The sequence below is a fragment of the Oncorhynchus keta genome, unplaced genomic scaffold (assembly GCF_023373465.1).
Source record: "Oncorhynchus keta strain PuntledgeMale-10-30-2019 unplaced genomic scaffold, Oket_V2 Un_contig_6244_pilon_pilon, whole genome shotgun sequence".
Taxonomy (NCBI): Eukaryota; Metazoa; Chordata; class Actinopteri; order Salmoniformes; family Salmonidae; genus Oncorhynchus; species Oncorhynchus keta.
Genome location: NW_026288751.1, coordinates 1,494,138 through 1,519,159, shown reverse-complemented (window position 1 = coordinate 1,519,159; position 25,022 = coordinate 1,494,138). Strand labels below are relative to the sequence as shown.

The window sequence follows — 25,022 nt, the reverse complement described above, 5'->3', positions numbered from 1 at the left end:
CAAATCACAGAGCAAAAAAACTAAGTGGGTGTATTTCATCACGGAAATAGTCAAATAAATAAATAACATGCAAAATGCTCAATGAAGAAAACATTTTGCTTCCACATTTCTCTCCAGACTAAACGCTGTAATACAAGCTGTCTGGCGTGTGTCTCTCCAGAGGCGGTGGGGCGAGGCCATCTGTGTGATGATTGTCCCTGTTCTCTCTTTGTCTCTCCTATGACTGACTGACTCACTGACTCACGGGGAGTCATCTGCCATTCAAATGACAGGTCCGAACAGAAGAATAGCTCGTCGGCCAGGAGCCGTTGGTCTGTTCCATTGTGCTGGGGCAGAGGACAGGGGCCTTGTTTGATGTGACAAGATTAGATTTCTGCGACAACACGCTGCAGTCATAGGCCTGGCTACATGGAGAATCAGTCAGAAAACACCCGGGGGCACACACTCACTGCACTATATGGCTGCAGACCTCCAGCGTTCATACATGCATACACACACACTGACCTACACATACTTTTTCGTCATCTGCAAAAGGCATATGTGTAGACATATAGTATTGCTCTGTATATTGCAATATTTTCTAAACAGTGAATCAAATATGGCAGATACCAAATGAAGATGCAAGAGTACAACATTTACCACCATGGTCAGGCGTGTTGGATACAGTGATGTTCTAGTCTTTACTTAAGGAAATCACACTTCAGTAATCCATAGTCAAATACATTGCGGACTAAATTGTATTAAATCAATTATTGACAAGGTGTACAGCTAATAATAACTGTTCAAACAAGCACATTAAAACCAATGATCTATGAAGATTTATGATTACAAAATGTGAAGGTGTAGTCTGAGTGGTTGTCTGTAGTGGCCTGCTTCACACACACCAAACAGATAACCTAACTTCTCTATGTTATTTGGGTGTGGAGGCAGAGATAAGGAAAATAACACACTCACATTTCATTGAATACCCAAAGCACAGTGGCTCAAGGACGAGTGAAAGGCAATAAAACAAACACATTTCTCCAAGCCGTTCTCCTTCCCCTCTATTTTCTTCCTGTGAATCATTTAGCTTGAGAAAATAAAAACACATAAACTTGGAGAGCCATCCACTCAAAGCCACGTCGAAGTGAAGTAGGCCGATCAAATTCACCTACAAAGGAGAGCAGATAGATAAATAAATAATAAATACACATGGCTGGAGAGAAGAATACTATTCCACATACGCTATAATCACATCGGGAACGCAGCTCTTTCTCGGTTTTCCAAAGCATTGGCAATGGAGAGAGAGGGAGGTTCAGCACATAGACATTTAGAGCTGTTTATCTCATTGCTCGTCAGAGCAGTGGCACAGGGAGCTGCTGGCGCTGGCTGAGCAGGAAGGCTATACTACACCAGACTCTCATCTCACCACATAGATGCAATCCTATCAACTGCAGTGGCCGCTCTACAAAAATCTAGGCTGTGGATGTCCTGGGAGTGTGTAGTTTTGTTTTAATGTGAATGCTATGAACAGTCCAAAGACACTATCCATTGAAATGCCTACCAATCCTTTATGATTGGGGTGTTATTTACAAGTAGAACAACATGTAACCAAATCCACCATATGAGAGAACCCACTGGACACAGATTTCATTGAAATGACGTGGAAACAACGTTAATTCAACGAGTGTGTGCCGAGTGGGAAAACCTTGTATTAGTTAACCAAAAGGCTTAACAATTAGTCAAACCAGTGATGAAAACATGCATATGAAAATGATTGAAAGCTATGATATAATAACTAAATCAACAGAATACATGTCTATGTTTTTATTTGATCAACAACAGTGATGGACACAGGGATCCTCAGCTGGGCTTCAGACTCATTAGAACCTAAAATAGTCCAGGCATTGTTTTGGATGCAGCAGTACCACAGACAGACAGCTTTGGGCCAAACAGACCAATCAATATAATGGCCTAACAGCCTAACAGAGATCAAGGTCCACTGCTAACTAATCAACTTCTAGAGAGGTGCGTCCTTATTACGGGCCACTCACTGAACAGTCTGCACAATCTGCACTGACAGAACAGAACAGGTATGGTGGATGGAGCGCTCTGCATGAGTCAGAGGGTCTTCCTCCTTCCTGAACTGTTATCTAATGACTGACTGGAAAAGACAAGACAACTAAGCTGCCCCACGGTTGCCCTGAGTGACAATGTTCAATATTTCTGACATGGCAGCAGATGTGAGGACTTCTCAATTATCCATACATCTGGGATCATGGTTAAATACCTCTAAACACAGGAATGACAGGCTCACAACCACAACCACATCACAGCCCTGTTGGTAAGGAGAGAGCTAGGAGGTAAATAGCAGGAGCGGAGTGGCACTGTCCCGTAATGGAAAAGACCAGCAAATATACAGTCGGGGCAACAACACATTTAAGAGATGTGTGGCAAGAAGAAGTGTGATGTTGGAAATAAACTAAAACATTTTCTTTTCTTAAAATTATTGGATGGATAGACATCCACAGGACTGCCTGCTACTCAGGAAAGAAAACTATTCAATGGTCAGTTAGTTTGAGATAACACCCGGAATTGTTTTGTACTTCCACAGCAATATCTATAAAAACACATCACCAAAAGCAAATATTCTGCTTTGTCTGATTGCAATCGTTGTCTGAATGTGTACCTGTGCAAGTGTGTGTGCATGTGTATGTATGTGTGTTTATGTGAAATGTGGTGTTTCTAAACTAGCACAACTGCCTCCTAATCACATAACATAGATTATCCTCAAATATAAATCAGTTTTGTGAAGGGGGAGTGATTGAAGTGAGAATTTTAGTAGTCGATAAAAACTAATCTGCCATCTGAATCAGCCACAAAGTATAGTAGCATTAGCTAGCTTTTCTGAAAAAGCAGTTGTGTAAGTCAGACACATTACCAATCCTAATGTTTGTGTTTGGCTTTGCCAATTTTCAATTACTTGTAAAGCTGCTATCCCCTTCCTTGATCTATCCACAACATCATTATCTTACTCTGCTACTTAGAATATGTTTACCCTTCCTGATGAATTCAATTACATCTTTTCAGAGGAAGTTACTGTGGGGGTGGCCCTGCCTGGCTGAGGTCAACGCTGGCTGTGAATACTAAAGCTACTCCTCCAAACACATTACACAGGCTATTACCTGCTGCCTTCCACATGGCTCTACCCGACCCAGCTGGGGCCTCTGTGCCGACCCAGATTAAGTGCTTTCTAGATGGGATCTGGCGTTCAGAACAGGGGGAAGAGAGCTGCAGCTGTCCCTGTGCTTAATCGTTTCAGAGAACCAGCTCCTCTGCACACGCCACTCCTGATTAGAGAGGTGTGTACGCAGCCTGGCAGAGCATGAACACTGCGGGGGGATCACCACACTGACTGTTTTTTAGTGGGAGAGTGGAAGTAGGATCGATAAGGCAACAGGCCTAAGGGACAACAGCTGGAAACTCAGCCCATTCTGCTCTGCGTTGACAAAGTAGCAGCAGGCATCTGAGGGAGGTCAGATGTCAAATGGAGGTGGACATGAGAGGCAGAGAGGGAGGGAGAATCCACTTAATCTTATTCAATCCCTGACCCTCTCTTAACTGCTTCTTTCCCCAGTCATCTCTGTTGAGAGTGATATATCATAAAATGATTGGCTGTGAGTGATGGCATCTGCTCCTGAAGAGATTTTTTAGTTCCTCCACTGAACGCACGCCACTTGTGAAAAGGGCTGCGGTCGGTGTGAACCCTTCTAAATGTGCTTCATCCCACTGGAGATAACTAGGAGAGCGATGAGAGGAACCATCACAATCTGAAAATGGATTTTAAGTCCTCCTGAAGAACCTGCTCATCAAATCCGTATCTATCACCAAAGAGCCATACCCAGGGCCACTTAGAGTGAAGGAATGGTAAACAGCCTAAAAGGTTCCATTGTCATGTGTGCTCCATCTCCGGCCTCTGGGTCACCAGGCTGCTCATTATGGCACACATCTGTCACCATCATTATGCACACCTGCGCGTCAGACTCACCTGGACTCTATCACCTCCTTGATTCCTTCCTTGGTTCCTTCCCCAGGCGTCACTGTTTCTGTTCCTGTGTCATGTCTGTGCATTGTTCATTCTTCTTATTTTGTATTATGTTGTGTTTATTTATTAAAACACTCACTCCTTGAACTTGTTTCCCGACTCTCAGCGCACATCGTTATATCCATGCTCCTCTCTAGGCTAAGGTTTTGACTACAAAGCCACCCCTTATTTAGCTGTACAAGAGAAACTGAATTCATTTTACACTGAAAAAATACAGCAACAAAATGTCCAAGTGACAGAATCATTGCAGCCTAAAAACAAAGATTCAGTAAACAAGATATTTACAGAATAGTTTCCACAGAAACATAAACCTCTGAATCCACATTTGAAAAGATGACTCACATTAGAGTGCACATGACATACAGTGAGAGCAGAAAGCATTTGCACATGGAGAGCTGAAAATGCCAGCATTTAGCCAGGCTGTATGCTCCACCTGGGAGGCCGAGAGAGGCAGAGAGGCAGGCAACGGCTCTGTCAGGTGCCAAGCCCGGAAAACGGGGCATTCTGGCATAATGACTCTCATTTACAATTGACAAGCTGAAGGAAAGCGAAACTAATTATGACAGCGTGCAGATGCTGAATAGCCCTTGATGAAGTTAATCACCAGTAATTCAAAAAACAGGTGTTGAACATTTTCTATCCCCTCCTATGAAATTACAGGATGATCAGAATTCAAGGGTGTGCAGTTTAATTGAATGGGACGTCCGCTGCACCCCCCCCACCCGCCCTCCCCTACCCCTCCCTAAAAAACACTGAGAGGAAACGATTACTGTGGATCACCATGAATGACAAGCTTTCTCTCCTCGCTTTGAGATGAGGTGCGGGCGTCAACCGTTTATCTAAAATGCTCTATCCGTGATTATATTCATGGTGGCTTTATGTCTTTTTGAGGCTATAGAGTGCAAAACTGCATGCTATCATTTTAAAGTACATCAACTTAAATTAGCTTGGAATTCTATTAGGATGAGAAGTTGACAATATTTCATTTTCTCAGTTGTTTTCTACATTTGGTTTTGTTTGTTGTCTACAGTATATCTATCTGAAAGTGGAACTGGCTGCTCCCACCCAATCTCAATATCAAGCTCCCACAAAACTGGGGGTGGATATCTGTGTCCCCAAAGGCCAAAAATGAAAGATGGACTTTCAGTGAAAACCTCTGTCATACAATCTAAATGGATTTGAACTCTTTAGAGTAATAAGTACCCGTTTCCAGGCGTATTGCAGCCGCTGAGCCAACATCCAGCACATGGGTAATAATCCTCCATTCTTCCACAACGAGGCTTCAATAGCTCATTATTCTAATCATAGGCTTTCATCTTTAGTACAACATTCAAACCAACAGTGGCGTGTCAAGGACATCTCCATCAACCAGGAGGGGCTCGTAATTCATTTAATGAGCTGCAGGATACATAAAACATCCCCAAATCCAATCTTCTAGATCCCATACCGCACATGTTACAATAAAACATTCAGATAATGTGGAACACTGTTACAAACACACTCTGAATTACTGTAAAAATGTTGGAAACACAAATGTGTGTGCATGTGCTCGCGCCAGTGTATTATAAAGAGCATGAATGGCATTCATGTTCCCTCTCTTTAAAGACAAAGAATAAAGGTGAAAGGTCAGACCATACAATAGCTTAAGATAGATGCTGATCACTGAGCAGTAATCACACCATTGTAATTCAAGGTGTTAGGCTATTTGTCTCTAACCAAATCTTTGAATCCAGGCTGACTTCAACCATACAAAGTAATGCACAAGGCTTGGTTTTCTGCTTCTTGAAAGTCTGAAGCATTAAAAGCACTGCTCAAGTTTCACATAGAAAACACAACATGCACATTTATTCTGCTTATTGTTATTGTTGAATAGCTGCAGCCCTGAATGCACTAATGGAAACTGCCAAAGGTTACATTGCTTTAAAAACACTGTGTGCATTTTGTTCTCCCTGTAGTGTGGAGTGGTGAGCGGTGAGCAAGTGATGCTGCTGTATTTATGGGTCGTTCCATTCGGCACCCCTTTTGATTCCAACGAAACCTTCCCTACATCTTTGCACATTGTAGAAACGACAAGATAGTCACTTTTTGGGCCTGTATGCCTAAACATTCAGGAGATATAGGTGCTCAAAGTTGACCCCTTTAGCATACCCCTCCCTACCATGAGACATCCAAGCCTTCATTACTGAAAATATACATATTTGAGTTTGGTATCATTTGAACGCTTACAAACAGGGTTGTCAAAATGTTTTTAAAAAGCTGTAGTTTTTTTTATACCTTTAATGACAATCATCTAAAAATGCATAAACTCCATTTTTTTTATGTTGATGTTAAGTAAGACCATTGCACTGTGTAAATAGGTAGAGAGGCGCTTCCCGCAGTACCAATAATCTATGTCAAACAGTTCGGTCAGTAATCTTCAGTGATTCCTGAGGATCAGTCTCTCGTTACTGTCTGCCACTCTCACACACAAATAATAAAGGGCTGCTCACCCCAGTGTTGCGTTCATTTTAGTTTTAGGCGACTCCTAATTGTTTGTTATGTTATTTGATCCAATTTTACTTTTCATTTATGTTTTCTTAATCAGAATGGCAGTATTTTATTTCCATTAATATTATATTCCATTCCATTACAGTTGCATTGAAAACCCTCTGATTCTAGTTGCCAAAAACCTAAACAAACTTGTTGTGGTAGTAAGTAGGTTAAGTACTTTACTCCAAAAATGGGTTTCACGAGACCCTTTTCCAATTTATTTGAATCAAGCAAGACGATGATTAACTATGTTAACTGAGAGTGAATTTTATGTTTTATGTCTGCTAAATGGCATATATTATGTTTAGTATTATATGTCTATGTAATTATCTTTAATAGTTTATATTACATTTTTAAAGGGCTTGCTTAACTTTTGGTGTCAGAGTTTATTATGACTAGCTCTAGCTTGATTCAATTGATACAATGATGCAAACATATTCAAGTATAAAATAGCAAAACATTACGTAATGCCTTGAAAGTATGTAAGTAACCTAAAATATGCTAGGCTGCGACTTTTTCTTTCTGCTTCCCTCAAGTGCTTTGGGCTTTTTAGTATTTTTATTTATTGTAGACAGACAACGATGCATGTGAGGACATCAGGGACAGAATAGAGCGAGTCATACCCTTAATGGACTTAGGCATATAAATATATAACTACTGAAAGCACAAACACACTTGTAGATCTGGTTTCAGGAGCTGTGTGGCATGGTACAGTACGCGGAGCCGTACGGGCTGAGATCACAAATAGACTACTCTGATTGACATTAAAAACTCCACGTAGGACTGAATCTATTTCTTACCTTGTCCATGTGTGTTTGTCACCGCAGCAGCGAGAACCAACACCGTAACGATGACGTGTAATTGGTAGTCTCTTCTCATACACATGTCTACTGAAGTCGAAGTGCCTCTCTGATCACAGAATACGTCCTTGCATTAAATACTTTCCGGAGCAAAATAAGCAAACGAATAATAAAACGTCCGTGAAGTCTGTAAAACACAGAGAAAGCCGTGCTGCTTTTGCACTTATTTAGCAAGTCGAGCAATGAGCAGATCTGACAAGAATCAACTGAAACGCAGAGTCCGTTTAATTGTAACGCTCAGTAAGCGGATTGCTGGCTCTCTGTGCTGTCAGCACCTTCAGGACAGCTAGCACGCCGCAGAAGCTTCAGCACCATGGACAGCTCCTAGCGTCAGCAAACGGTACAACTTCCGCTCCATGGAAAAGTTACCACTCCGTATTTGGACAGTGCATTTGTGATGAGCAACAAATCACACGCCTTTTTGTGGTTAGATATTTCAAAAATGTCAATAATTATAGGATATATTCATGCATGTTATTGCTCTAATTTTGAGATGATCAGCCTATAATCAAAACTATAATTTCAATCATAGTAAGGGTGAAATGTTTTATATAACACATAGAATAACTCATATTTTTCTCTGTAATATTTGACCTGTCTGTCATCATCCATTCACTGAATACTTAAAAGGGCAACAAATAATAAAGAGCAACGCTCATACAGTGGATTCAGGAAAGCATTCGTACCACTTGACTTTTTCCACATTTTGTTACATTACAACCTTTCCCTCATCAATCTACACACAATACCCCATAATGACGAAGTGAAAACAGCTTTTTAGATTTAAAAAAAAATGCAAATGTATAAAAATATATATTAGAAAAATATCACGACATAAGTATTCAGACCCCTTACTCAGTACTTTGTTGAAGCACCATTGGCAGCAATTTCAGCCTTGAGACTTCTTGGGTATGACACACCTGTATTTGGGGATTTTATCCCATTCTTCTCTGCTGATCCTCTCAAGCTCTGGCAGGTTGGATGGGGAGTGTCGCTGCAGAGCTATCTTCAGGTCTTTTCAAAGATGTTCGATCGGATTCAAGTCCAGGCTCTGGCTGGGCCACACAAGGACAAACAGAGACTTGTCCCAAAGCCACTCATACGTTGTCTTGGCTGTGTGCTTAGGGTCGTTGTCGTGTTGGAAGGTGAACCTTCGCCCCAGTCTGAAGTCCTGGGCGCTCTGGAGAAGGTTTTCATCAAGGATCTCTTTGTACTTTGCTTCACTCATCTTTCCCTCAACCCTGACTACTCTCCCAGTCCCTGCCACCACCATGCTTCACTGTAGGTATGGTGCCCGGTTTCCTCCAGACGTGACGCTTGGCATCTGGCCAAGAGTTCAACCTTGGTTTCATCAGACCAGAGAATATTGTTTCTCTTGATCTGAGAGTCCTTAAGGTGCCTTTTAGAAAACTCCAAGTGGGCTGTCATGTGCCTTTTACTGAGGAGTGGCTTCTGTCTGGCATAATGTATGTCTTCCGTAAAGACCTGATTGGTGGAGTGCTGCACAGATGGTTGTCCTTCTGTAATGTTCTCCCATCTCCACAGAGGAATTCTGGAGCTCTGTCAGTGTGACCATTGGTTTCTTGGTCATCTCCCTGACCAAGGACCTTCTCCCCCAATTGCTCAGTTTAGCCGGGCGGCCAGCTCTAGGAAGAGTCTCGGTGGTTCTAAACTTCTTCAATTTAAGAATGATAGAGGCCACTGTGTTTGTTGGGGACCATCAATGCTGCAGACATTTTTTGTACCCTTCCCCAGATCTGTGCTTCGACACAATCCTGTCTCTGAGCTTTATGGACACTTCCTTCGACCTCATGGCTTGGTTTTTGCTCTGACATGCACTGTCAACTTAGACCTTATATAGACAGGTGTGTGCCGTTCCAAATCATATCCAATCAATTGAATTTACCACAGGTGGACTCCAATCAAGTAGAAACATCTCAAGTATGATCAATGGAAACAGGATGCACCTGAGCTCAGTTTAAAGTATCATAGCAAACGGTCTGAATACATATGTAAATAAGGTATTTCTGTATGTTCCTGTAGATTGACGAGGAAAACAATTAAATTAATCAATTTTAGAATATGGCTGTAACGTAACAACATGTGGAAAAAGTCAAGGGGTCTGAACACTTTTCGAATGCACTGTATGTGATGAAGAACATGTGTAGCCTTCAGGCAACTTTTTTTTATCAATGATAAGGTATTAATTGGTTGGTTAGCCTCGTCTTGATGCATTTTAACTTGCCTGAGCCTCATTTGCCCTGTGTTGTCAAATGTAGTCATAGCCTTCATTCAGAAGTTCACTAGGTTCTTCTTTTCATGCTCGTTTGGTGAGGTGGATTTATTTTTCTGTCTGTTTATAGCACCTCAGCCCTGACTCTGGTCTATAAGCTGAATGTCTTAACACATCGATCGGAGTGTGAATCTCACCTTGGCAGTATTGAGCTGACACCACATGGATGGCATCATTACACTGCATATGATATTCAGCCTCAATGCTCCCTCATAAAGTAACAGTAACCATGTGTTGGCAGATAAAGTAGTACAGGAACTGAAATGGTGTACAGGCAGCTACAGATGTAGGGTCTAATTTGATTAACCTGTTGCAGTTGAACTTTCCTGAAATGCAGGACATTTAAAGTTGCACTATGCAGAAACCATTGCTGGTTGCTAAAACTCTAATACTTTGTCCAATTTCAGTTCATGTGGCAAAATAAGATAGTATAGTGTAGAGAATCATTGTACCATGTACACCACTGTGAAATCTATTTTCTATAATAAAAAATATTGTTGTTGAAGCTGATGTAACAAAACTGAAAGTAAAAGGCCCAAAAGTCTTAAAAACTTAAGAACGGAAGTATAGAAATAGTGCACATCTACCTCTTCTTAGATTGCTTTCAAGTAGAATGATAGATCTATTACTCACATTTCTATGTGAATTTGGTCAGGTCGCCCAACAAGTTACATACAGTATTGGCACTGTATTTGAGGATGAAAAAGGCTACTAAAGTTTGTAATTTCCACTCTAACATTTCAGACTTGTAGCAGTTTATACAAAAAATGTATAAACTCCAAAAAAACATCCATTAATTATAATCCACATAATAATTCATAATTTCCTGTAGCTACAGGATTATTTTCCTGCTGTAGCAAACTGGCTCAAAGTAAGATCCGACATCTGTACAGGTAGTCCATCATGCAAGATAGAACAGGAGAAAATCAATTCACAAGAAAAAATAAAAGACAAGACTTGGAAGCAGGAACTACAGGATAACAGTAAGTCCCATCGTATCTAATGTACCAGGAATGCAAGATACTCTAGTGTTTTTTCATCATCATGCCTAACTAGAGACATAGTAGCCCTTTGGTGCAGTCAAATTACCCAGTGGCCTTGTGTGTGGAATGTGTTAATATGTTTCATCATTTCGTAACAAATCTTTTTTTATTGATTTTTTAATGCCAAAAATCCAGCATTTCTATGTCAAACTGCTTTGTTATATGTCAGTCTTCTGTGATGTATATAAAGTGTAAAATTGAGATGCAAACTCTCTACATGGTACAGGTGTCTTCTTTTTTTGCCTATAACCACATGTGTGAGGTGTATACCTTTGTTTCAAAGTAGATTTGTTTAAGACTACCAAGAAAACACTGTGTGACCCTGAATTAGCCCACTGCAGTAAAAGGTTCAACCAAACTTATCCATAATGTACATGGAGCTACATGTTTTTACTCTCTCTGCTAGCTGCTCCACAACAATTTGTTTTAGACATTCCAGTCATTCTCGTGTATAAGTAAAGGTGGGATGTGTCATGATGACTAGACAGCGCCTGCCTACACCGTCACACCTCTTGAAGAGATGTCTCCACTTCAATCAAATCAAATGATAGGTGGACTAACAGTGAAATGCTTACTTACAGGCCCTTCCCAACAATGAAAGAAAAGGGAGAAATAATAGAAAAGTATAACACGTGACAATTAAAGTGAAATAAATGCACAATGAGTAACTTGGCTACATAGACGGGGTACCAGTACCAAGTCGATGTGCAGGGGTAATTGACGTCGATATGTACATATACAGTAAATAGGAATACAGTGACAGATAATAAACAGTAACATCAGCGTATGTGATGAGTCAAAAAAGTTAGTTAAATACTCTTTGGCTCTTTTTGCACTAACTATTTAGCAGTCTTGTGGCTTGGGATAGAAGCTGTTCAGGGTCCTGTTTGTTCCGGACTTGGTGCATCGGTACCGCTTGCCGTGCGATAGCAGAGAGAACAGTCTCTGACTTGGGTGGCTGGAGTCTTTGACCATATTTAGGGACTTCCTCTGACACCGCCTGCTATACAGGTCCTGGATGGCAGGGAGCTCTGCCCCAGTGATGTACTGGGCCACATGCATTACCCTCTGTAGCGCCTTACGGTCGGATGCCAAGCAGTTGCCATACCAAGCGGTGATGCAACCAGTAAAGATTCTCACAATGGTGCAGCTGTAGAACTTTTTGAGGATCTGAGGGCCCATGCAAAATAATTTCCCGAATCCTGAGGGGGAAGAGGCGTTGTCGTGTCCTCTTCATGACTGTGTTGATGTATGTGGACCATGATAGATCCTTAGTGACGTGGACACCGATGTGGACACTCACGAAGACCTCACTGGTTGGGAGTGTCTGCTGGGTCTTATTGTATGTCTATTATATTTCCTGTGGCTGTGTGACGGTAATGTATGTAAATTGAATGTCACGGTCATCGCAGAGATACCCCTCTGTCACTTTCTCACTCAATTTGTTTGACTCTCTCTCTCTCTCGGTTTGTCTCTTTCTCTCTCTCTTTGTCGCTCTCTCTCTCACCCACCCACCCACTTTCCCCCTTTCCGGCTGAGTCAGGCTTTCATTTGGAATGTGTGGTACCCCGTCAGTGAAGCTCACTGGCCCAGCTAAGCAAGCCGGAGGTCTTGCTTGGAGTCAGACATTTGCAGCCAAGCCTTCATTTAGTTAATGGGCAGGCGGTCAAGGCAGCTGATGAAAACTAAGCCTGTGAAATGAAATGACCAGTGTCTCAAGGTAATGAGCCACATCAGTGGTGTGCTGTTACAAGCATTAAGGTCATCTTAGATGGCAGGATGTTAAAAGCATTTATCGTATTGTTAAGGGCTCACCGTGTTTCATGTCACGTGCAACTGACAAACAAAATATGGAAACTGGATGCAATGTTTTAGATGTTTATTTGTACTGTTAGGCTTTCAGCCAAACAAGAAAACACGATGTCACATTGTATCAGAGGGCCTCTTACTTACCTGATAAGAGAATTATGTTCTCCAGGTACATAACCCAATTTAATTATATTACTCTGTCTGCAAATCAGCATTTGTAAGATCCTGGTCGAATGAAACAGACAGAGGCCCAGCTAGAATAGTCAAAAAGGTTTATTCGCGGGAACGTTCTGGCGTGCACAGTACAAAGACCTTCATTTTATAGTGACACACATACTTCCACACAAAACATTAGTTATCATACGCCCACACTGTCCTGCTACGCAGCCTACATAGGGAGAGACCCTGGGAAGTTCTCAGTGCCCCAGCCAAGGTCGGCCCCGAATCTTGCTCAGACAGTCCGTTATCAAGATACTAGATATATTGTCACCAATACATTCATTCTGACTATGAACTACACTCTCAAATACATTTCTACCGACTAACTCACACACAGCATTAAAATAGTCAAATGATTCTAATCAATTTCATACAATCATATGGTTTGAGAGGGTAATATTCTAATCATTCTAATCATATAATTCTATTAACAATCCACCCTGAATGACTAAATAATTCACACTGATACCTAATATACTATATGGAAACATAAATAGTATCCAAAATTAATCCTAACCGATACATGTACGTATGTACATTTGATATTCATCCATGACTGTTATATGCCTATATCCAATTGCAACGCTTCCTGTCAGGATTTTTATTACAATCTTCATAAAAATACAGTCTTAATCCTCAAAAACAGTTTCATCCAACATGGGCTCCTCGTAGTTGAAAGAAACGGTGCCATCACCTAGGCCTTGAGGCCTGTATTCGTCATCACACAGGCCGGAGCGCAAAATCGTTCCGTACTTCACCATCTGTTGCATCATTGACCTCTCCAGAGTCCTGATAGCAAAACATTCACACAGGTTAAGGTTGCCCACAACACAGTGATTATGACATTTCTCCATTTCCCAAACATACTATCAAACCAATTTGTTAGAACATCATCTGCCCCAGAGTTCTCTGCCAATTCGTGAGCTAATGTGGTTAAACCAGCCAGGCCCTTGGTCACTGATCAGTCTGGAGCTGTGTTATCGTGGATGAAAGTACAGCATTCTGCTCCGAATATGACACCCACCATCCTTTTCAGCCAGTAACATATCCAATGCTATCCTATGTAAACTCTATTGTCAAAAGATCTGGACGGAGCACTCCTTCTCTCTCATCTACCTGGTTCTAGGTCCTCATGGTTGATAAGGGTGAAGGGCATGTCTAACTGCACTAGTGCACAACTACCGGTCCAATTGGTAGGCGGGTCAGGCCACAATCTCACCCCTCCACAAACCACCAGACATCCGCTCTAGGCCTTTTCATCTGCCAGTCAGGTCCCTCGTTGTCTTGTCAGTTGTAACATTCTCTGTCCTGTTGCAGAGAATGTGACGTAGCGAGCCATGCAATAATAATGTCCTCCTTTAACTATGAAAGGGGGAAGTCTGGATGTAATGGGCACATGGGGATATAGATAATGCAATTCAATGCAAATGTCATTGTGTGGCTTCCCTGCCTTCATGAACAGCTTTACCATACAGGCCATTCCCCTGGGTGTATCAATTCCATCAAATGGAAAGGGAATGGTTGTCCACTGAGGTTTTGCTGTGGCGCAAGCATAACATTCTTCTTTCGCTACTGATCTGGCTGTATACTGAATCCATTCTAACCATAGGTTAGAATCCTCATAACCAGTTTCCACCTCAATCACTTCCTTAACCTCTAGCGTCGAGCAATCCCGTATCCGGGAGCGTAATCATAGCCTCAAGCACATTACCACAACGTTTCCTATTCATGAAAATCGCAAATTAAATGAAATAAATATATTGAAACACAAGCTTAGCCTTTTGTTAACAACACTGTCATCTCAGATTTTCAAAATATGCTTTTCAACCAAAGCTACACAAGCATTTGTGTAAGAGTATTGATAGCCTAGCATAGCATTAAGCCTAGCATTCAGCAGGCAACATTTTCACAAAAACAAGAAAAGCATTCAAATAAAATAATTTACCTTTGAAGAACTTTGGATGTTTTCAATGACGAGACTCTTAGTTAGATAGCAAATGTTCTTTTTTTCCCCAAAAAATTATTTGTGTAAGAGAAATAGCTCCGTTTTGTTCATCACGTTTGGCTAAGAAAAATACCGTAAAATGCAGTCACTTACAACGCCAAACTTTTTTCCAAATTAGCTCCATAATATCGACAGAAACATGGCAAACATTGTTTAGAATCAATCCTCAAGGTGGTTTTCACATATCTATTCGATAATCTATCAGTGGTGGCAGTTGGCTTGTCATCAGAAGCAAACGAAAAAATACTGCAGCCGGAGATTGCGCAATAATTGCAACGGAGGACACCAAGCGACCACCTGGTAGATGTAGTCTCTTATGGTCAATCTTCCAATGATATGCCTACAAATACATCACAATGCTGTAGACACCTTGGGAAAAACGTGGAAAACGTAAGATGACTCCTAGCTCCTTCACAGCCATATAAGGAGTCATTGGAATGAGGCGGTTTTTAAAAATGCGGCACTTCCTGATTGGATTTTTATCTGGGTTTCGCCTGTAACATCAGTTCTGTGGCACTCACAGACAATATATTTGCAGTTTTGGAAACGTCAGAGTGTTTTCTTTCCAAAGCTGTCAATTATATGCATAGTCGAGCATCTTTTCGTGATAAAATATCTTGTTTAAAACGGGAACGTTTTTCATCCAAAAATTAAAAGAGCGCCCCCTATATCGAAGAAGTTAAGATCTTTCATCTGCCCTATCCGCACCGGCCCTTTGGCTCTGGACGACTCCACTGTCAGTATCTGCTCTGTCAGGGGCTCTGCTTGTATTCTGGCTGACGATAGAGCTATCACCTGCCCTAACTTCTTCTACCCGGAATGGGTACTATGGTGCCAACCGAAACCTGATCAAACCCAACATACCATAACCCTAGATCCTCCTTCTTTACGTTTTTAACAGTCATTCATACCTTTATGCAATACTTCTCTCGCTCCGGATTGCAGTAAAAACCCTCACCTTCACTATACTCAATCTTCTTCCATACTGGGTAAGCGGATTCATATAGTCCTCTCTCTCTGTGTGGGCTATGACCTGCTTACATGAACTACACGGGGACCTGCACTGATATCTTCTATAATGGCTCATAGTCCTAGACTGCCAAGGAGTCAGAGACCCCATTTGGTCTACATAGAACTCCACTGAGACATCCTTCCCAATCTCCACTCTCACTTCCTGTTTATCCAGATCAAGTGATCTCTTGTGCTTGGTTAATACAAAATCCTCATCGTCTAAACTATGAGTCAAGTTACCACCTTCTGCATTCTCGGGATGGGTCATAGTGTATTTAGGAATATTGCTCCAACAATAAGACAGCTTAGACCAATCAGCACTCCTGTAAAGCCCCACCCTTTCCCAGAGAACATGTCCTCAGGTAGAGGCCAGCCCACACTTTCACTTCTATGAACGCACACAGGGAGAATAGGGTGGAGTCAGGGAATCATCGTTAGAGAGGTAACCCCCGACCCTTATTGGAATTCTAACACTGTGATTGTTCGACAGTGTCAGGGTGTCTTACCCTCTTGCAATGTGTGATATGAACCCAGGTAGCTCTTAGAGCTATTCTCACTGCGAAGGCTGTCACCAGGAGTACTTGGTATGTCTCCTCGCAACGGGGCTGCTTCCCATCTACTCTCCTCAGGGATTGGATTGAGTGAATCGCCTTCTCCTGTAATTCACCTGTAGAGCAGAAAATCTTACGAGTTTGGTTAACAAACAGTCTTCTCATTGTTCTGCTAGAACCTAACTCTGTCATTCTATTTGTTCTATCTGATTAGCTAGAATGTCATTCATTATTTAAAGAACTAGATCCTAGTAAACCAATTCTAGGGATAATATCTTGACCTAATACTTCAGTTACCATAATCGTGTCTGCCAAGTAAGTTGGTAATGCTATAAAAAAATATTTTTTTATTATTATCCAACAGACCAAAAAGTGTCCTATCCTATCCCCCCTTTGATACATGGCTCCGCCCCTTTATCAATATTGACGCAAATGTAAACAATTCTCTGTCAAGTGTCTTATCTATTTTAAGAGTTATCTGTGCTGCTTTGTATGGTCTTAGATGTATATGTGCTTGTCTATGTAAACAGTAATCTTTCCTTTCTTATTTCACAGGCACTAGTCAATGCTACTATTTCGGCCTGATGTGCCGAATAATTTCTGAGCAATGTTTCCATGTTTAGCACCTTATTTCCAGAAACCAACTAAGCTTTCATTCCCTTTTTGTCTCTACTCAGTAACTGGTTCTGTGTCACTCCTATATTGCTGATTTCCTGCCCCCCCTTCCCCACCTTCTCCTCTCTGCTCCCAACCCTTCAAGGTCTCAGCAGTCTCAGCAGTTTCATGTCACGTGCAACTGACAAACAAAATATGGAAACTGGATGCAATGTTTTAGATGTTTATTTGTACTGTTAGGCTTTCAGCCAAACAAGAAAACACGATGTCACATGGTATCAGAGGGCCTCTTACTTACCCACACAGAGTAGAATTAGAGACCTCCAGTCAGAGCTGTAGCAACACCAGAGCCAGGGGATTCTTAAAAGCATGCTATGGTAATCAGCACCCATCACAAATATACCATATAGCTGTCCTACTGCAATCCCTTCTAGTTACACTTTCACTGAACAATCATCAACCATTAGGGCATTGTGCAGAAATCTATTAGCTCTAAATGAACAACCATGCATACAAATGTTCTCTATTCTGACTTTTGATATCATTAGCTTTGAACTAATTTGAAGTATTATTCCCTGTGTTCCTTACATCAGCAAGGTAGAGGAGATGTTTTTTTCACCCAGTCCAGGGTAAAAAACTGCTGTGCGTCATAGAGTAGCGTTAAATGCCTTGACTTTCTCCAGCTGTACAATATAAATGGGAACCGAGTCATCCTGAATAAGGCTGGATTAAAACATCAGGTTACCCAACACTTCCCCATAATTCAGATGGGATGAGAAGTGAGAACACTCAGACTTGGGAAGTAAGAAGAAAGTTGTTCCGCCTTTCCTCCTATACATCCCAAATGAGGCCTACTGTACTCCAGTCTGCAGGGTCTAGGGCTCCAGGCCCCCCAGCAGCAGGTTCTGTGCCCTTCCTCAGCTGCCAGCCATATTTATCTCAATAAGCAAGGAGTGCCCTCACAGAGCCCCTATTTAAGATCCCTTTCCCCCAGAATACATGTCCATTTGCCACACAGGATAGTAGCTTCCTGATGAAGTCATTCTAGCTGCACGGACCATCTGGCAGAACAAAGGAATTGAATAATATTACCCACAAAAATGCAATCTATTTTAGATGCTATTCAGCAAGCAGCACCACAGATTAGTTCACCCATTCCTTGGGGTAGTGTTCGTGCCCGAGTTATGGGGTTTGTATGTTCTGGTTCTGGGGCCTTCTCCTGTGTTACCTTTTCCTGAACAGGGATGAACTTAGAGAAGGTATTTATAGAGATGCCCCTGTGGGTTTCATGGCATGAATCATCATGGAGCTGTATACAGTGCCAATGAGGGCAGTGTGAATTGAGAGGAGGGGAGGATTCGAACCCAATCCTACGCACAGTATGGCTCCAGCAGGTTGAACAATAAGCCTCTGTTAATGGTTCTCAGTCGTTTTTAGCCAAAGACTGACTGGTAACCTGGGACTGCTGATGCACTGAATAAACACAACCTAATCAAACAACACTCCCATCTTGGACAGGGAGAGTCAATATAAAAAGACATTGCATACTGCACTTAGGAAGCGCTGCTACTCTCAAATAACTTTTTTTTATTTCCACAGCAGAGGGCTGTGAGATGTCCTGCCCGTCCCAACACAGGACTTCAGTGGATGTGACCACATGGACTCTGCTGCATCTGTTAGCCTCCTGATCGTTGCCTCTAACTGACAGCTATATGGTGAGCAGTGTCTGCCCAGTCATGTGGAGCACAGCCAATAGATTCAGCAGACTGTGCTAAATGAGAGCTGTATCCCCAAGCTCAGCAGTGTCGGGTTGACAACTCCAAAATAAACATTGATTTGAAATTCCTTTAACACCATGTTAATAACATTTGAAATTCCTTCAACACCATGTAAATAACATTTGAAATGGAATGTCGGCGAATTCCATAATCCACTCATTTATTTTTTATGCATTTACATGTAAGTTAATATAAACTCTCTCACCAGAAACATTCGTCATAGTGTAGCAAGTAAAACATGACATTTTGCATGTCAGAAATGTACAGTATGAAATGAAATTTGAGTTTAAAACTCAATCCCATGTATCGTATGAAATACTGACCGAACAGACATATTGTTTGTATTTACAAAGAGGTGTTTGAAGCAGAAACACATTAGTGGAAACACAGGCTGTTCTCAGGGAAGGTCTGGATGTAGCTGGATGTTTGACTCGCGTCAGGGACAATTTTAGCATTTTAGCTCATCCTAACCCTTTTCCAAACCTCAACCTAATTCTCCTAACCTGCCACATTCATTTTCCTGACCTGTTCTCTCTACCTGCTACAAAAAAGTAACTTCTGCTAGTCAAAACCAGCTGGCCGGCCCTGAGAACAGTCTAGGTTCAGAATAACAAAATACTCTGTCTTTGAAGCAGGGCAGTCAGCTGTCCATGGCAATCCATGGTATATCTCAGAGCCTCTTTATGATGGAACACCCAGCCATACACACATGCCCTTCACACAGCCTTCGTGCCTTTGACAGGCTGATTACAGAGCAAGCACATAAACATGTGCCCATACGCCCACGCGCCCACACGCCCGACCTCACACACACACACACACAGCAGTATGTGGGTAAAAGAACCCACGGAGAGTTACTGCAAGTTACAAAGAAAACAGGAGTTGCCTGTGTGTGTTTGTGTGTGTGTGTGTGTGTGTGTGTGTGTGTGTGTGTGTGTGTGTGTGTGTGTGTGTGTGTGTGTGTGTGTGTGTGTGTGTGTGTGTGTGTGTGTGTGTGTGTGTGTGTGTGTGTGTGTGTGTGTGTGTGTGTGTGTGTGTGTGTGTGTGTGTGTGTGTGTGTGTGTGTAAGTAGAAAAAAACATGTCAACTCACCCTACTTGTAGAAAACCGCCAACCATGTTGACAAAACGGTCTATGACTCTATCATACAGCAAATGCTTTTATTTTTTGTTGTCCAAGGCTACCTGAATAAAATGCTTGCTCGCTAGCCTTACTTTGTTTTATGGGCAACGATTAGCCAGATAGTTAACATTACTACATCTAGCTACATGTTGAACTTCCATCCTCTCAGGCCAGGGGCACAATGTATGACTTAATGGTTGGATCAGAATCACCGTTATAATCATTGGCCAGTTACTTAGAATTAAGTAAAACTACAAGTTCAAATCCCTCAGTTTAGCTTAAATAAAGGTTAAATAAATAAAGCTCAATGCTGATTGGCTATTATTGCATAACAAAATATATAAAGGGAAGGCCATATGATGCTGGTTTCCCTTTCATTCAATATCATACTCTTTTTGACCAGAAAGCATGAGATAGATAGATGGGCTACACATACAGAGACAGAGGGGCGCTGTTTCACTCGCTCAGATGTTTTCTCCTGTGAGACACATTCAGCCTCTTGCGAATTGAAGGATAGTAATGAAACACAGAGAGAAGAAAAATACATTATTTTACATGTTTTTTTGTTTGATTTTTTTTTGGTGAAGCCTGAATTCCCTTGGCATCCACACACACACAACCATTGGGATAGTCAGTGACCTGACATCTTGTCCTTTACTATTATTTTCTACTTCGTTCTAATATTGACATTTTCACACTCTCATGGTGCTCCACTCCTCCACCTCCTACTGGGCTTTCTCTTTGCATCAGTCAAACAGTGTCTCATGGCATTAAACATGCTGAGACAGAACACGGCTCCAAGGCTGCAGCTTTTAATCAATGTGATCGCTCTCTGACATCAGCTGAGCATCTCAAGGCCAGCATCCACTGTACCTGACAGGTGACAATAGCCTTACAGCTACACAACCCCCCCCCCCATCTTTTCATAGTCTGATATACAGCGTATCTGTTGGGTTCCAATGTGTTTCCTCATGTCATTCTGTATCAGATGATCAACCCAGAAATATCCACAGCTCCTAATGAGATGCTAAGTTGAAGCAGCCTGAGGCAGAGAGAGGCTGACACACACTGACCATAGAGTACGTCTCACGGCCTTCAGGACAACTCATATGTATGGGATCAGAGAAATGAAGGCTCTGACTCACTCAGACAAATTCATCTCACGCCGCGTTTAATTTCCCCTGCTCACCTTACATCTCTGCCAAGTGCTCTCTTCACCTTTCTCAATTCAACAGCTGTTTTCCACAGAGGGGCCCCGACTGCCTTTTGCGCAGCGGAGCTCTAGTCTGAATCACTGGTCTACTCTCAGACACAGATTTCCCTTTTTAGTAACACTAAGATGTGTACATTATGGAGTCTTTTTGAAGTGATCCAGACCTCATAAGCATGGTTTAATTATGTATTACGTACCATAAAACACCTATATCACTGCTACTGTGTTACCATCTCCTTTTAATGTCTTCCCTTCCTGCCTGCACCCCCCCTGACCCAAACCCAGCCCACAAACATATGCATATACACACACAAACTGACCATGACATCTATTCCTGAAAACTTCTATTAGTTGGTAAATAGAGTGAGAGACCCTCAAAACTTCCCAGGGGCTTGTTGATGACTGTTATCTCGACTGAGTCATTATAGTATAAATTATAGTGCAATATGTGTAGCCCTGACAGTCTGCGTGGAGGTTCCACATATTGATTCCACACTGCAGTTAAAGCCAGCCCCATCGCTGCTCAGTGCCCTACACGTCCTTCAGAGTATCCATCCAACCTCAGCCACACAAAAAGAACCATAACTTCTCACCCATGCGCAGCTCCCTATTTTAACACACAGTTCTGTGAACATTCACAGTGCCTCACTGTTTTGCATACATAGAGGCAATTACATTTCCAACGACCCCCCCATGGCCCTCACTGGCCCTAACACAGGGTACAACAGCAGCAATGCCGGCTGCCCTGTACTGTACCAGCACCATGCACAGACTGGCTGAGACAGAACATTATATCCATCCACTGTTATTGGAGCTGAGACACAGACAGGGAGGTGATGATAGCAGATGCATGCAACCAGCCCTGAGTGGAGGCCTTAATTCTATCTGCCTATGAATATGTCAGTCAGCAGCAGTGTGTGTTATTACAGCTCCAGCCTGCGCCTCCACTTGCCTTGACTACATGTGGCAGGGAATACTGTACTCCCATGATTACTACTACAGTTAACACAGTTCACTGGAGTGAGGTGGAACCATAATCACAGGGATATTAAGTCAATCATTGCAGATGTTTTCATAAAACACATTTTACCCTTCAATGTGTTGTGTTATTAAAATATCAGTGGTTAATCATGTTTACGTAATCAACGCAACAATTCAAATGATGGATTATGTGTCAAATCCACTGACATTGACCGGTTTAATAACATACAGAATAATTAGGCTAAGACAAATAGTATCAACAACTTAAGAAAGTAAACATGGATGGCAAAGGTACTTCTCCTAACACCCTCTGTTGCAGTGATACAGGCACACTCTACAAGAACACCTGATACTGTAGATACTCCCTGTTGACACGACAACCTAGGGCTCGGTAAAGCAAAGCCGCCCAACTGAACTAACTGATAAGCCAGAGAACGATCCCGTCACCCTGCTCCCTGGCCTAACAAACAAGGTATTCCAGAGGTGCAGCTTCTTCAGCCATTGTCTCATTTACCAATTAGAATGTGTATAGGCTAGGTCAGGCAGTCCTACCCTGCTGGGAGTGCATGCCTTCACATACTGTAGTTAGGCAGCATGGACAAATGGACACATCAATGCACACTTCAAATATTGTGCGATGCTATACATTTCAGTATACTGTACTTCAAATATTGTGGGATGCTGTATATTTCAATATATTGGATTTAAATTGCCTATAGGATTGTATGAAGAAAACGTGTTTTTATATGCTTTGGAATATGTGTGATTTGCATTGCATTACCACATTTTCCAACACTAAATGTGTCTTGATATCCAGTTAGTTTTAATACAAGTAGGATAACTACCATAACTCCAGTTGTAGTTAGCAAATCACAAGGGATATTCGTTTGCCATTGTGGATCTCATCATTTACACATAATGATTATAGAGCAACGCTAAACCACTTTCCATGCCTGGACACCAACATCCATAATCACTCTGACAAAGGACTTCAACACCGATGGAGCACACACAGGAGCCAAACACACGTAGGATGCTCATGGAAAGAAAGAGACCAAACGTTAAAATACATCAGGTACATGGTGCCTTTTAAATACAATTGATAATAGACACATTTTAGCTTAATTTATAATGACATTTAAAACAGGCATTTTAAAACTTCCTCCGGTACAGTATGTCCCTGTCTCAATATGCCAAACCATGACTGCGTAAACACTCTCAATACTGACTGTGTAAAAGTGCAAAAAGCCAGAGTAGATAGTGAATTGTGATCTCTGGAGTCACCTTCCACAAGCTGACAGCATGGACACCTTAGACACCAGACACAGCCAGACACACACAGCCAGGCAGACCCAACGCTGGTAACAAACAGACAGGTCCATCCATTATTCATCAGCCTTTAGTTATTCATCAGACAAATATTAACCTGTGTGCAAGCAAGGGAGGTACATGAATATTCAACAGGCAGGGCATATTTAAACATGAACACAAATAAATAGCGTGACTTGTAAATGTCAGGTAATTAAGTCACTTTTGGTTGGTTGAGCTGGAGCTCTCTGTGTTGTGTTTAATAACACATGGGGACATGGATTAACATTACATTTCCCCTGGTATGTATACGCCCCTGTTAAGATTTTTTTTTATCAAATCCTCTATCTATATCCCAGATCATACCATCACTCTCCCAGCCAGATGCAGAAAAACTCATACACGCCTTCATTTTCTCTTGGATCGACTACGGCAATGCGCTTTTTGGGGGCCTCCCAGCCAAATCACTACAAAGGCTCCAACTAATCCAGAACAGTGCTGCCAGGGTCCTGACCAGGACCAAGAAGTCAGAACACATCACCCCGATCCTGTCCCAACTCCAATCATCTACAGGATCGACTTAAAAACCTTTATGCTTGTGTTTAATTAAAACCTTGAATGGATTGAGCCCCACCCACATCAGCGACCTCATCTCAATCAGCGAGCCACCTCACACTCAACGTCAACAAAACTAAGGAGATGATTGTGGACTTCAGGAAACAGCAGAGGGAACACCCCCCTATCCACATCGATGGAACAGTAGTGGAGAGGGTAGCTAGTTTTAAGTTCCTCGGCATACACATCACAGACAAACTGAATTGGTCCACTCACACTGACAGCGTTGTGAAGAAGGCGCAGCAGCGCCTCTTCAACCTCAGGAGGCTGAAGAAATTCGGCTTGTCACCAAAAGCACTCACAAACTTCTACAGATGCACAATCGAGAGCATCCTGGCGGGCTGTATCACCGCCTGGTACGGCAACTGCTCCGCCCTCAACCGTAAGGCTCTCCAGAGGGTAGTGAGGACTGCACAACGCATCACCGGGGGCAAACTACCTGCCCTCCAGGACACCTACACCACCCGATGTTACAGGAAGGCCATAAAGATCATCAAGGACATCAACCACCCGAACCACTGCCTGTTCACCCCGCTTATCATCCAGAAGGCGAGGTCAGTACAGGTGCATCAAAGCTGGGACCGAGAGACTGAAAAACAGCTTCTATCTCAAGGCCATCAGACTGTTAAACAGCCACCACTAACATTGAGTGGCTGCTGCCAACACACTGTCATTGACACTGACCCAACTCCAGCCACTTTAATAATGGGAATTGATGGGAAATGATGTAAATATATCACTAGCCACTTTAAACAATGCTACCTTAAATAATGTTACTTACCCTACATTATTCATCTCATATGCATACGTATATACTGTACTCTACATCATCGACTGCATCCTTATGTAATACATGTATCACTAGCCACTTTAACTATGCCACTTTGTTTACTTTGTCTACACACTCATCTCATATGTATATACTGTACTCGATACCATCTACTGTATGCTGCTCTGTACCATCACTCATTCATATATCCTTATGT

At 42.1% G+C, this 25,022-nt stretch overlaps 1 protein-coding gene across 1 annotated transcript in view; it reads right to left on the bottom strand.

Moving 5' to 3' along the window:
- LOC118391358 (seizure protein 6 homolog) overlaps window positions 1-7,775 on the bottom strand; it is a 243,430-nt gene extending 235,655 nt beyond the window's left edge. The window contains exon 1 of the mRNA XM_035782685.1: window positions 7,414-7,775. Coding sequence (XP_035638578.1) covers window positions 7,414-7,498 — 85 coding nt within the window. The 5' untranslated portion in view covers window positions 7,499-7,775. The remainder of the gene's footprint in view (window positions 1-7,413) is intronic.
- Window positions 7,776-25,022: the final 17,247 nt, after the last annotated feature.